General features: G+C 40.0%; 1 protein-coding gene across 1 annotated transcript in view; it reads right to left on the bottom strand.

Annotated features, from left to right (window-relative positions):
- The window catches only part of FBN2 (fibrillin 2), a 168459-nt gene that overhangs the window by 82863 nt on the left and 70268 nt on the right, over positions 1-15328 (bottom strand). The window contains 4 exon segments of the mRNA XM_014954806.1: positions 1208-1333; positions 6073-6126; positions 6749-6901; positions 14491-14613. Coding sequence (XP_014810292.1) covers positions 1208-1333; positions 6073-6126; positions 6749-6901; positions 14491-14613 — 456 coding nt within the window.

Raw genomic sequence — 15328 nt, 5'->3', positions numbered from 1 at the left:
TTATTACTTTGTGTTTGCTTTGCATCACTAGGTAGGAATGCTTGGTATTAAAATTATACCACTGTTATATAGTGCAGGTTTTTCCTACCAAAAATGGACCACAAATACTAGTGATAGGTCAGTCAACCTTTAAGTGTAGAGAGCAATAATTCCTCAAAATAAATGTATCAGATGGTAGGACAATACTTAAGACTTTCTGATGGTTTCAGATAGATTTCCATTAGTTTTTAATAGAAACAAACTTCAGTCTTCTGTTTAAAATTAAAGGATGATTACAGGACCATAAGTGATATTGTACAATGTACTTGTGGTACAATACACTTTTTTTGGATGTAAGAATACGAAAAAACGAATTTAATATATGACCATGAATAATAAAATTAATTAGACAGTGAAACATAATATAGATACCTTCTGTGGGGTGTTCCTAAACACATGAAGACAATGTATCTAGATACTGCAACAACTGCCTGCTATAAACCTAAGCCAAACTGTAAATGACAATTAAAAGTTTCTGAAGTGAATCATTCCTGCATACTGATGACAAATTCTGAAGAATAAAAGAAGATCTATTACACTTGAGCCCTCTTGTTCCAACATGATTTATGAAATCCTGAGTGGGTCATTGTTTCCTTCATGAGCTGAAGTTTTCAGAATTAGAAGACTAAGTGTGCTGCAACCCATTCTGCTGTACTTATATAACTTATACACTTGAGTATAACTCAGGTACATCATTAATTATTGCATACTATGAAGACTGTGTACATAGGCCACCAATTATCATTCATTATAATAATGATAGCCATTTGGTACATTTTATTATGCAAAATCATGACCACCACCTCTTGATAAATTATCATCCAGCCTTGAAAGGGACATGTTTTAGGTGGTCTTCACAAATGTTATACATTAAAATATAACAAAAACTGATCCAGGTTTTCGAGAAACTTAATTCCTAACCTGCTTGCTTACACTTCTCAATAGTAATACCCACCCCGCCAAATAACAGAAAAAACCACCAGTAAGAATATAAGCTATGCAGTGACTGAAGAAAGCACTCTCATTAGAGATTTTTTGCATTTTCGTCGTAACTTGAGTAGAAGTCTTGCAACCAAAATCCTGTCAATTCAAAGTAGCATCAATATAGTGATGAATTCTTCAATAATAAATGAATATTCAATAATAATAAAAAAATCAAGCAACTTACCCACACAATTCCTTCCAGAAGGATCAGGCTCATAGCCACTATTACAGTTACAACGATAGCTGCCACGTAAGTTTTCACAAATTCCATTGGAGCAAATATCAGGATCCAACGCACACTCATTAATATCTGTATTAACACAACACAGAAGATAACCAGATAATAAAAAATAAGAAAAACCTAATTCTGTGATAGGTGTACACAACATCTGACTCACTGGATGTTGGGGCTGTCGTTCAGAGCAAGGGTATAGCAAGGGTGCAACCAGAAGGCTGAAAGAAGCAATTATTTCACTTTATTTCACACTAGTGATGCCAAACCTGGAATACTGTGTCCAGTTTTGGGCCACTTAATGAGGTTTGCATGGGCCCACTCTTCAAGCTTGTCAAGGTCCCTCTGGATGCTATCTCTTGTCTCTAGAGAATCAACTGCACAACTCAGCTTGGTGTCATCTGCAGACTTGTCGAGGGTGAACTCAATGCCTCTATTTATGTCATTGACGAAGACATTAAATCATATTGGTCTCAGAAGGGACCCTTGAGGGACACCAGCTGTTACTGGTTTCCTTCTGGACATTGAGTTGTTGACCGTAACTCATTGCACATGACCACTAGCTAATTCCTCATCTAACAGTTCACCCACCAAACCCATCCATCTCCAATTTAGTGGAGAGAGAAGAATGTTGTGGGGGCCCATATCAAAGGCTTTACAGAAGTCAAGACAGATGATATTAGTAGTTCCTCTCTTGTCCACTTATGCAGTCACTCCATCATAGAAGGCCACTAGATTAGTCAGGCATGATTTGCCCTTATTGGCTGTCTCTAATCACCTCTATCTTCCATGTTTTGACAGAACTTCCAGGATGATCTGCTCCATGAGCTTATCACGTGCCGAGGTCAGACTGACTGAATGGTAATTCCCAGGATCCTCCTTTTCACCCTTTTTTAAAAATGGGTGTGATATTCTCTTTTCTGCCTTCACTGGGGACTTTGCCTGACTGCCGTTTTTCAAATACGATGGAGAGTGGCATGGCAACTACATCTGCCAGTTCCCTCAGGACCCTGGGATGCATCTCATCAGGTCCCCTTGTGTGATCCTGAATCTAATCTTCTGCTATGATGGGAGGGACTTTGTTCCCTGAGTCCCTGCCTTGATGTTCAGAGACTTCAGAGATATGGGAAGAATGATTATCAGTGATAACTCTGGCAATGAAATTGTCAAGCACCTCAGCTTTCTCCATGTCAGTTGTCACTAGTTCTCCTGTCACATTTATCGTGTTTGTGTGTCTGTGTGCATTTTCTTGTAATCTTTTTCTGACCAATGTACCTGTAGAAGTCTTGCCAAACTCAGCTCCAACTGTGCCCTAGCTTTCCTGGTCCCATCACTACACACCTGGGTAGCATCCCTGTATTCTTCCCAGGACACATGTCCCTGTTTCCATTGCCTATGCATTTCCTTACACTTCAGTTTGACTAGGAGATCCTGAGTACAGTCACACTGGTCTCCTGCCTTCCTTGCCTGATCTCTTACACGGGGGAATTGAGAGCTCTTGCAATCTAAGGAAAATGTCCTTAAAGAGGTGCCAGCTCTGTTATTCTCTGGGGGCAGTTTCCCGGGGGGTCTCATCCACTAATGCTTCCAAAAACTGAAAGTTTGCTCTCCTAAAATTCAGGGTCTTGGATTTACTCTTCACCTGTCCCATATCCTTCAAGATCATGAGTTTCACCAGGGCATGATCACTGTAGCCCAGGCTGCCATCATGCTTGACCTCACTAATTAGTTAATCCATGTTGGTAAGAAATAGCTGCAATAATGCTTCTCCTCTAGTTAGGCTGTCTGTCACCTGGATTAAGAAATTATCCTCATTGTGCTCCCAGAGTCTCCTGGACTACATAAAGCTCGTTGTGCTGTTTTTCCAGCAGACGGCAAGTTGACTGAAGTCCCCTAGCAGGATCAGTGCCTGATACATGAGAAGAGGCTGAGGGAACTGAACTCGTTTAGTCAGCAAGAGGGAAGATGAGAGCAATCCTCTGATCTTAATAGAAGATGGAGCCAGGCTCTTCTTTAAGGTACACAATGACAGGGCAAGAGTCAATAGTTACAACAGGAAAATTTTAAGTGAACACCAGGAAAACAATTCTTCCCCAAAAGAGAGGTTAACCACTAGAGCAAGCTGCCCAGAGAGGCTATGGGAACTCCATCCTTGGAGGTCTTCCAAAATCGACTGGGCAAGGACTTGAGAAACCCAATTCAACTTTGAAGTTACTTCTGCTCTGAGCAGAAGGTTAGGTTGGATGACCTCCAGATATCCTTTCTAACCTAAATCAATAAGGAAATATGCATTTGTAAGAATACCTTGATGCAAAATATCTAGCCTGTGCACTCAGTGCCCGTGGTTTAATGATCTAGGTAAGAAGTTATAAATTATTAGGTGACACAAATGCTTTTCCTAATACAGGACTAATGCATAGGCCAATACCACAGCATACTCAGTCTTGCAGAAATTATAGCACTTGTTGGAAATCTGAATTTTTCTCAGATTGACAGAATAGGATGATGAATGAGATATATTCCCTGAATTTACAGTCCCATATAGAATTTCTGCTGTAGTTGGAAAATTCCAAAATATTTATATGAACTATAAGAACAGGAACAGGCTAGTTTTAGTATTTTTTGCCTCTGAGGAAAAGAGAATTTTTTAATATTAAGTTATTTCTTCCCATACGGTAAGCCCATTACTTTAAATAGTTCCCTTTCCAAACCCTGGAAAGAACAGTAGGGGTGCTGGCCTAACTATGACTTCATAAAAAGCTTGGTTTTTACTTGCACTGCTCAACTTTTTACACAGGACATTTTCTCTTTAATCACAGTGCAGTTTAGATCATGATTTACATATACTCAGATATGCATTTGGAAATATCATGCTATCCTTGGATTAAATTCAAAGTTATAAGACATTTGAAAATTTCATAAGAAAATATGAATTAGCGTAATACTTCAGCTTTATGTTTTCTTTTGACTAAATAGTTTTCTGTAGTTTACTGAATTTGTTTGTACCTGGGCAACAAGCCACACAATTTCATAACTCAATCTCTCCTTACCAAATGAATGATTTCAGGAGGTCCAGCCCTTCTTGTTACTTTTTATATTGAACCAGATTGCAAAGTCTCTCTCCTCACCTATGTTCGGATTTCTCTCACATGAAGACACAAAGGTTTTGCACTTCTTAATCACGAGCTGAATGAGAGCAGTAGGGATGTGGTGATGGATTGCAGTCCCATTAACAAACTACGTGTCAACTAAAAGTCAAATAAAATCTCTATGGCAAGAGCTTCACTGATAAAGTGTATTCCCACACACTCTTGATAATGAGAATGCATGAGGAACACAATAGAATTTTTATTAGGGATTGAAAGAGGGATCAGTATTGCTCTCCTTTAGGAAAAGGAAATAGCAAACAAAGTCCCTTGGTACAAGCAGTGGTAGAAGCAGCACCACGGAAATTGTCTGCAAGGCCTCTGCACAAGATAGACAGAAAATACTAAGGTTTTCTTTGGAAACCTAACAAAGAGAGATTTTAGTTAAGACATGAACCCCAAGAGACCACAGTATTTATCATGCAATTCGTAAAGACCACAATTGGTTTTATGTTTTTAGTGAGAAATCGTATTTTCCATGTATTGAAAAGAACACATAACCACCCCATCAGACTACATGCAATTTCTCATGGTAGGATGCTGTTTGTACAACAATATTATGGTACACTGCCATTATTTCTCCACGGGACTTAGGGATTCTTCAAATGGTCCTTATATAATTCACTGAAAAGTGAGAGAATTTACAAACTCTATGGATTTCAAATTACTTGTAACTTTGGCAACATGTTAAGCAATGAGCTCATAGAGAAGAAAAAACTATGCATATACACTTACAGTACTGAACAGAAACAGAATTTCTTTTATTATAGTACTATTTTTAAAAGTTATGTAGGCTGTTACTAAGTATAATGATCAGAGGGTCTCATTCTGTTCCTGCTGAACTGAATAGGAGCTTTAATGCTGACAAGGATAAAACCTATACAAATTAAATGCCTGGAAATATTAAATGTACAGTATCTGCTTTAATTTGGCTGCAACTTTATTAACTCATCAGCGAACTATCTAGCAATAAATCATAATACTGTGTTTCACCATTTCTTCTTCAACCCACTCCACTTACTTGGCAGCTGCAGTATACATCACCCTTACTTCAGGCCTGGCTTGGCTATTATTTTTAAAATCCCTCTCTCTGTGGTGCTAGAAAAGGAACTAGAGCTTTACAGTTCCCAGTACTAAATGCAAGTCTTGCTTTCAGGACTTTTTTTAGGATGATCTTTTAAAGTAAGGTCCCTTCCAACTCTTAACTCACCAGAGAAATGATGTGGCCTCAGAAACACTCCATATAATGAACACTGGATCTGGAGTGAAAAACTGCTCTATTACTATCCCAGCTGACTGAAAATCAACTGCAAATGCAAGTGGCTTCTATTACTTCCCAAAAGAGGGAGAATTGTCTTATGCTTATTCTAAGAAAAATAAATTACAGGTCAAACCTTTAAAATGGATAACTTTTTTTCTCTTCTCAGGGTCAGGCAAAATCCAATGTTGCAGAGAATTCTAGCCCTTTCCTTAGACAACATTTAATTATTGTACTTTGATAATAAAAATACAAACATCAACATATTAATATCGAGGCAAAAAACTCCATTCTAGTATATAATAGTACATAATACATATAGGTATTATATATTATATAATATATAATAAAATTCTGAGTATATATATTTTTAAACCTTGAGTCATATACATTAAAGGAAATGTGCAACATACCTCGTCCATCCACAGTAATACCTACTCCACTGCTACACAGGCCATGGAATTCAGCTACTCAATTGAAGCAAGAGATGTCAGGGAAAAAACAAAATGTTATTTCCAGTGTTTCATCACTTTTAATCCTAAACCAAATCCACCTGATCTTTTTTCAAAATAATTCTTCTACAATGTAACTAATTAAATGCCAGTGTTCACAAGATAACTATTCATTGATACTATAGCTAAATACATCCAAACCAAAATTTGGTAACAAGAATTAAACACTCAAGCGACTTAACTCTCCTTAAGTTACTGCTTTCAAGCACAATGCTGGATTTACTTCAATTCTTCCAAGTAGTTTTCTGCTCTCTCAGAAAATAACACTGACTGGAAATACTGTCCAAGATACATCATCTCAGTTCTACTGTCAAGAGATTTTTTTTTTTTTAATCAATCCCCACGCTTATTTGGAGAATTGACTCTTATAAAATGAAATAAAGATTTCAAAATTTAATATGGGCTGCTCTTTTAAACTGGATTAATTTGACTAGGAAATTTACAGATTCATCAGAGAACTATGCTTTTTCTCTTTAAAGTGTTATTACTTATAGCCAACACTTAATTCTGGGACTCATGTCCTCTGTCTTGAATTTTGTCAGTTTGGCAGTATAGTACTCGAAACACAAAATTTTACCTGAATTTTTAGCAGGGCAGGGGTGACATGGTTCTCCAAAACCATAGTCAGGATTGGCGCAGCAACATTCAGACTTTGTCACAGCACCAGGGAAAGGACGGACACAAGCTCCTTTTTTGATGCCTCCATAGCATGTGGTACGCATATGAGTATCTAAGAAAGGGCAAGAAAGAAAGTATTTATTTCCTTAGCCTGAGAGTATGCATACTATCTGAATGAGAGCTAAAAAAAACCCAAAAATGTTTTGTTCTACAAAATGATTACTATTTGCGTTGCTCTGCTATAGTAATCCCAATGGCATCAAAACCAGTTCTCAAAATGGTTAGCTCTCAGAGGTCTCTCCAGAGCACTTCAAAACCACCTGAACTAGCATATTGTGGGAAATTTAAAAGCATTCCATAGGACCTAGCAAAGCACCTTTGTAAATCCGTCAACACATATCTCAATAAGAAACACAGAATGGCTTGAATCAGCATGTGGTGACCAATTCTTCCCTTTGAGAAGTTCTACAACCATAACCTGGATATGCAGATCTCTTATTTACTTTCAAAATGGTTCCTCATGTAGGATAACTCACCAGCAGCCCAGGACTGGTAATATGGGAAGCTACCTATTTCCAAAAGGAGCATCGCCACCTAACCTATTTACAAATTCTGAAGAGAAATGCAATTTCAGCAAATTTTCCAGACCAGCATTTACATGACATGGCTATCTTAATAGATCTATCTGTAAACTGGCACCAGTGCTGGATTAGGGCTAGGATATTGAAGAGGTCCCAATACCTAGCTAGCAACAGCATTTTAGCAGTTCTTACACATGACTAGATAGTGGGAAAAGCAGCACTACTGCATCGAGTACAGATGGAGTTCATCTCTCTCAGAGGGGGAGAATGATCCTGGCACATGAGTTGGCAGGGCTTGTCGAAAGGGCTTTAAACTAGGCTCGAAGGGGAAGGGGGTTAAACACAGGTACACTAGAGATGAGCCTACGGATAGCCTTCAGCCTGCCATTTCACTTGAGGTGGATGACAATCATAATATCAGAAGGGTCTGAGGCAAGTGGCAGGATGACACATCAGGGTTGGAAGGATGGGGTGATAGCAGGGGCCTCCACCCTCCATACAGTAGCGAAGATACAAGGAGAAGTAATAGGTTGGCAACTACAGAAGGGACTAAATATGGTCGGGTGGGAAATAAGGCTCGTCCCCCCCCAAAAGAGTGGCAGGACAATTAGCCCAGCTGAAGTGCATCTATACAAATGCACACAGCGTGGGCAACAAACAGGAGGAGCTGGAAGCCATTGTGCAGCATGAAAGCTACGATGTAGTTATCATCACAGAAACGCGGTGGGATGAATCGAATGACTGGAGTGCTACAATGGATGGCTACAAGCTCTTCAGAAGGGACAGGCAAGGAAGGAGAGGAGGAGGGGTGGCCCTCTATGTTAGGGAGGATTATGAGTGTGGAACTAACTGAGGGTAATGGTAGAGTTGAGTGCTTATGGGTAAGAACCAGAGGGAGGGCCAGCAAGGCTGATATTGTGGTGGGAGTCTGTTACAGACCACCCAACTAGGATGTAGAGGTTGATGAAATATTCTATAAGCAGCTGGCAGAGGTCTCAAGATCACTTGCCCTTGTCCTGGTGGGAGACTTCAACCTACCAGATATCAGCTGGGCACACAATACAGAGGGAACTGTCTAGAAGGTTCTTGGAGTGTGTCGGGGATAACTTCCTGACACAGCTGGTGAGGGAGCCAACTAGGGAGGGAGCACTGCTAGATCTGCTGTTTGTAAACAGAGATGGACTTGTGGGGGATGTAATGGTTGGAGGTCATGTGGTGTACAGCAACCATGAAATGATAGAGTTTTTGATTCTCAGGAAGTGAGAAGGAGAGCCAGCAGGACTGCGACCATAGACTTCCGGAGGGCAGATTTTGGTCTTTTCAAGAGTCTGCTTGACAGAGTCCCTTGGGGGGCAGCCCTGAAGGGCAAAGGAGTCCAGGAAGGCTGGACATTTTTCAAGGAGAAAGGCTTAAAAGCACAGGCACAAGCTGTCCCTCTGCACAGTAAAGCGAGCCATTGAGGGAAAAGGCCAGACTGGCTGAACAAAGAGATAGGGTCACAGCTCAGGGAAAAAAGGAGAGTTTATGACCTTTGGAAAAAGGGGCAGGCCACTCAGGAAGATTATAAAGGTGTAGTAAAGTTATGCAGGGAAAAGATTATAAAGGCCAAAGCCCAGCTAGAACTTAACCTGGTCTTGGATTTTGTTAAAAACAATAAAAAGTATTTCTATAAATATATTAATAGCAAGAGGAGGACCCAGGACAGCCTCCATTCTCTATTGGATATGGGAGGTAACATAGTAACAGAGGATAAGGAGAAGGCTGAGGTGCTGAATGCCTTCTTTGCCTCAGTCTTTAGTAGTGGACTAGGGTGTCCCCCGAGTACCCAGACCCCTGAGCCAGCAGATAAGGGCAGGGAGCAGAATGAAGCCCCTGTAATCCAAAGGAAGGTGGTGAGGGACTTGCTCCAAAACCTAGACACAAACAAGTCTATGGGCCCAGATGAGATCCACCCGAGGGTACTGAGGGAGCTGGCAGAAGTGCTTGCGGAGCCACTCTCCATCATTTACCAGCAGTCCTGGCAAACTGGGGAGGTCCCGGCCGACTGGCATCTGGCAAATGTGACGCCCATCCACAAGAAGGGCCGGAAGGGTGATCCAGGGAACTCCAGGCTTGTCAGTCTGACCTCGGTGCCTGGGAAGATCACGGAGCAGATCATCCTGAGTGCCATCATGCAACACATGAAGGACACCCAGGTGATCAGGCCCAGCCAGCAGGGTTTCACGAGGGACAGATCCTGCTTGATAAACATGATCTCCTTCTATGACAAAGTGACCCGCTTGCTGGATGAAGGAAAGGCTCTGGATGTTATTTACCTGGACTTCAGCAAGACCTTCGATACAGTCTCCCACAGTATCCTCCTGGAGAAACTGGCTGCCCATGGCTTAGATGGGTATGCTCTCCACTGGGTTAAAAACTGGCTGGAGGGCCGGGCCCAGAGAGTGGTGGTGAATGGAGTTAAATCCAGTTGGTGGCCAGTCACGAGTGGTGTCCCACAGGGCTCGGTACTGGGACCCATTCTCTTTAACATCTTTATCAATGATCTGGATGAGGGGATCGAGTCATTCCAGGATTTTGCATATTTGCTTATAGGAGTATACTGGAGATCTTCTAACAAGCATGTGAGTGGACAGTCCACCTAAATGTATGATTGAGAATTGCAACATGCAGATGGATTAAACAGCCTTTAGTTTTGACTCCTAAACTTCTATAGAAACTTGCTGGAGCTACAGAAATACTCTTTATTTCAGGCATCTTTATAGACCAGTCCAGAACATGGCTTTAATTTATGCTCCTTGATAATCTCCCAGTAAAACTACCATACATTGTGGCCTGGATATGAGCCCGGTTGCACTCAGAAACTGAGGGAATCAAGACAGTTACTTACTTAAAAGATGACCCCAAAACAACCAGGAAAAGTTGCATGAAAAATCTTACAGTGGATGTCGAAAATCCTGTGCCAATACAAATAAGAACTGGCAATTCCTTCTGTGTTCTGCCTGCTCTTTGAGTGTTGTAAACTGGCTCCTATAAAACAGAATTGCCTGTACATAAATGTTTTCCCTTGCTTTTTGTATCCCATGGAACAGATAGTTCTAGAGCACAGTTAAATATGGCCCAGGTTTCAGGGCTTATTCCTTGCCAAGAGTCTAGGTGAAGCCAGTAGAATTTGCTTGCACTTGACAGAAGGAAAAGATCATTATGCCTGACAAACACCAAGAATTTTTGTACAAGAGATGGCTGTTCAGGTACTCTGCGAAATAATTGCTTGCATCACATCCTTTCCCTCCACCTCTAACAAATCCAGATGCCACTCTGCCATGGGGCGCTCTGCCCCATAAAGGGGCTTCGGTCATTGCCCTGTCATAGAAGGGAAGGCTCCCTCCTAGTTACGTGTCTGGGAGAGAATGGAGAAGCAATTCAAGGGAAGGAAATGGCATTGAGGGAAATTGCAGGCGTGTGTCGGGGGGTGGGAATTGGAAGGTGTGAAAGAAATACTCTGTAGGAAGATCTTCAAAGTTGTGAAGTGTGGGAAGCAGCTGGAGGAAGCTACAGATGCACTGAGCAACTGCTCCGCTTAAGAAGAGAGCAAGTGCTTTTCCACATAAACCTAAGTCTTTATAGAAGCAGCACAGGGAATTTGGGGAGGATTGCCTAACCAGCTATAGGAAAACAGTCTTTTCTACACAGTTAGGGATTAACAAAGCCTGTGCAAGAGGAAGAACCAAACCAGCGATTGTATGACCAGAAGAATGTCCTCCCTGTGCTGTGTTACCCATGCTGATAGCAAGCATGAGAAAGACAGGCACTGCTTTGTTCATTACTTAGCTGCTGTGGGTGCCTCACCAAACCCAGGTTCCCCATCTCACAACAGTTCTAAGCGAGCACCTTATTGATGAACCTGCACTGCTCCTCATGTATAGTTTGATCAGCCTTTGGCTACTAACTTCAGAACACTGAAGAAATTATTTTATGCCCTGGATCAGAATTTAGCATTGATGCTGCTGTAATCGCATGCCTGTTTATGGGAAACTCCACTGTTTCCCAGAAAATAGCACTTCTAGACTCTTAAATTTTGTAGTGTATCACTTCTGCAAATGTTATCACCTTGTGGTCAATATCAGGTTGACCACTGGTTGACCTCAGTGAAAGTCACTGCAGACATCCAGGTGCCTTAGAAGGTCAAATAATGCAATACCTATGACAAGCACTTTGAGCTACAGTTCTGCAAAATAACCAGTGTAAAATAAAACTTAGCTATTTTGTCCTGGATTGCTATAGCTTTTGGTAGAGATGTCAGCTTCGGACTGAATTATAATTAAAAGTGTCTCAGCAGAGAACAACCAACATTGTGCAAAGCTATAGCCATAACTCAGTACAAGTTCTGAGGTGATACACAAACACACAACACCGGGGCCAGCTGAGGTATCCAAGCATGGAGCTGCAGTTAGAAGCATAGCCAAACCTGAAATGCCTGTAAATACTAGTTTGGCTCTGACCATTTATCTATCTGTATCTTTTCAAAGCATTTGTTCCCCCTTGCTGTATTTTTTTTTTTGTCCAAGCTTGTATAAGATTTTGTGATTGACTCTGCCATACTTACTAATACTAAATAAAAAAGCAATTTATACTATGAATAGTCTCACCAGTATCAATGGCAGTATTCCAAAGCAAAATACAGCTCAAAGTAAAAGTGAGAAAACTGGACTGTAAGCTCTTCAATTTGGTATTTTTGCTAATTGCCTAGCACATTTGTTGGAATACTCTTTAAAGGAATCCCCATGTAACTTACTAACTTTTAGACTACAAATACTTAACTAGCGGTCAGACCGTCTGAAAAGTATTATTTAGCTCATGTATGGAACAGAACAGCCAGCGAGAGAATACCTGTAGTTAACACAGCACATGTATGTATGTATAAACACACACATATATATACACACACATATATATAAAATTCCGAACCGCAGATTGGCTCAGAAATCCAGTTCTAAAGGTCATTTATGAAGACGTCTTTGTTACCCAATATTTGAAATTTCCTATGTTACTTTATGCCTGGAATAATTACATTATCTTTTAAAAATGAATTTTCCAAATAAATTATGATTTTGCCTTTCGATTTTTGTCATACTAAGGATATTTCCTGTTGAAAACTTATGCATTTATGGTAAACCTTAAAGCTCTGTGACATGTGGAGCTGAACATTTTAAAATAAAAAATAGTGTTCACAGCTTGGCCAACTTGTGAAGCCTTCAGCTGGTAGAACTGCGGTAGCATCAGGTAAATGAAAGCACAGAAAATTGAGCACTGCATTGATTCTTTGCAGCTGTATCACTGACGGGGTAAAGATGAGGCCAACTTGGACCACAAAAAAGGTACTGAACAGCTTGTACTCAAATCTGGTTTTGCTGCTGTGCCACTAGCAGTGAAATTCCTATATTTAAAACAGTATAGCAAGCCTTTTCTCATTGTTTTATCTTTCCATTGCTTTTCTCCAAATGTTTAATAAATCAGAAGAAAACAACTTGGCTACTACAAAAGAGAGAATAAACCTTGCTTTTTTTGGTCCAGTCTTTAGTACAATTTTGCTTACTAAAAAATCTCATTTATTTAAAACAACAAATATCTGGGTTCCAACTAAGAGACTGAGAAGGTGTTTTGGCTTTTTACTAGCCTATTTTTTAAGTTCTTTTCATGCATTTTTTAAACTGAAGTGGTAACAGAAAGGGCCAGCTTGCGCAGGCACTTGGTAGAAATGCTTGCACTAGGTTTTATTTTAAAGAATTGTGAACTTCTGCACAATTTAAAATTTCATTTTAATTGAATTGATAATAGCAACACCAAGTATCTCACAACCCCTTGGTGCAAGATAACCTCCCAATATTGTGATGAATTCTCTCTTTCCTTTACCTGAACACATGCAGATAAGATACAGACCAATAAGGCATATACATGTTCATCAGCAAAAACAGTCACAGCACTGATTAATATACAGGCCTATTGCAGAGCCAAGCTAATGGTTTCCTCTCTGCCTTCACTGCTTCATGAACCTGTCAAACATCATGATTTAACCAGTTGGCCTGATCTCCAATGGCAGTCCAGTAACCAGCAGCAACTAGCACACAAGACCACGTACCAGAAGTGAAGCTAATGTGTTGCCAGCCATGCACACTTCTCTCAAGGAGGCCCCATTCCAGGCACATATGCCTGCTGAAGCTTAATGCCATCCCATGCCTATCCACCAACTGAGCCTTGGGTCACCAGTATCCCTGATCATAGAGACATTCACCAGCTAGGAGAGAAGAAACTTAGGGGATACAGAACTGATGTTATGATATGCAGAAGAAGGGAAAGATGGCAACTCTATCCACAGATAAATCTCCTGTGGATTAAACTGGTTTAAGGAATTTGCAGTATCACAGTCCCTAGTGCATGTAGTCTCATCACTCTTAGAAATGTTTGTAAAATGTGTATTCGTCTCCACTCTCTTCATCAGCACTCAGCAGAAAATAAGAAATGAATACCTCTTGCCCTCTATGTTTTTAAATTCTTCATCGGGTTGCAAATCCTCCACCTTTCTCTGGCAAGCTCTGTGAAGCTATGATAGAGCTGCTGGTGGAGTTGGGTGAAGAATCTCTTAACTGTCAACTAGTAACATTTGAGGGGATAAGAGGCTGCAGTTCAGATTATATGACAAAAGATTATTCACCAGCATACTAAAAAATGTACGCCTTAAAACCAAAAAGAGATACCAAGAAGAGTAAATACTGTAAATTTAGTTTATAGAAATAAAATATTTTCAGATTAGAGAAAGAAATGAAAAGGGGAGTGCAAATATATCAGTGTTGTAATCAAGACACATACCTATTTTAGTGGAGTGGATGAGGCATAACTGAATGAAAATATGAAAACTGATATGAAAATACATGTATAAATATATACACATGCACATACATGACCATAAACACACAGCAGAACAAAAGAGAAATACTTCCAGACAAGTAAATCCTCTGTGGTTTGTTGTGAACATCACCTAAAAGGATGTCATTTGACGCATTTCTTTAATTTGACAACCTGGCAACTCCATCTGCTTTTCAATGAAAATAAAAATCTCACTTACCTACACACACACGACCATCAACTCCAACAGCCAAGCCAGGTGGACACTCACACCGAAAGGATCCTTCAGTATTTATGCAATGACCATTCATGCAAATTCCTGATGTCTGACATTCATCAATATCTATCAGGAGGCAACACAATTCAACAATCTATTCATTTTTTTTAAGCAGATTACAATTAGTATTTTTAGAACGTTACCAAATGACTTTATGATAGGAGGCGAATCACCAACATATCATTGTTTTGTTTCTAATAAAGATTTCATCTTGGAACTACACTAAATAATCAAAGTTCCACCAACAAAACAAACCAACAGAAAATCTGTAGGATTAGAGGCACTTCAGACTCTACATTAATCAAAATTAATGATAAAATTTCCCCTTTGTCCATCCCATAATACTATAGCACTGCTTTAAAGTGTGGTTAAGGAAGCACCAGCCACAAACGATCCATATGATGGTAAATTGTAATTTCAAAGAACTTTTCAGCGGTCACTAATTTCTATCTAAGTCAACAGCCCAGCTGCACGAACATTAAGAAAACAACAATTAACAGAAATTATCCAAGTTCAAATCAGGAAACTGACAATTTACATGATTTTGCACTTACTAAAAATGACTCCAGCTCAAATCTGCTACGGGCAGCAACAGGTATCTTGCATTACTTTACTTAAACTGAAGCTAAATCAGAGTCTATTCTTAAAATATTTAATAAAAGTTTTCAATGACCTCATTTTAAAAAGTTTGTAATGCTATGTGGCAAATACAATGTCTTAAGTGCTATACACTCTAAATTGCCAGAGTAACGATGTGGAAAAACATACTCGTGTGTGTTCA

The sequence above is a fragment of the Calidris pugnax genome, unplaced genomic scaffold (assembly GCF_001431845.1).
Source record: "Calidris pugnax isolate Ruff unplaced genomic scaffold, ASM143184v1 scaffold157, whole genome shotgun sequence".
NCBI lineage: Eukaryota > Metazoa > Chordata > Aves > Charadriiformes > Scolopacidae > Calidris > Calidris pugnax.
The sequence above is the reverse complement of the archived record's forward strand: the minus strand, read 5'-3'. Positions and strand labels throughout refer to the sequence as shown.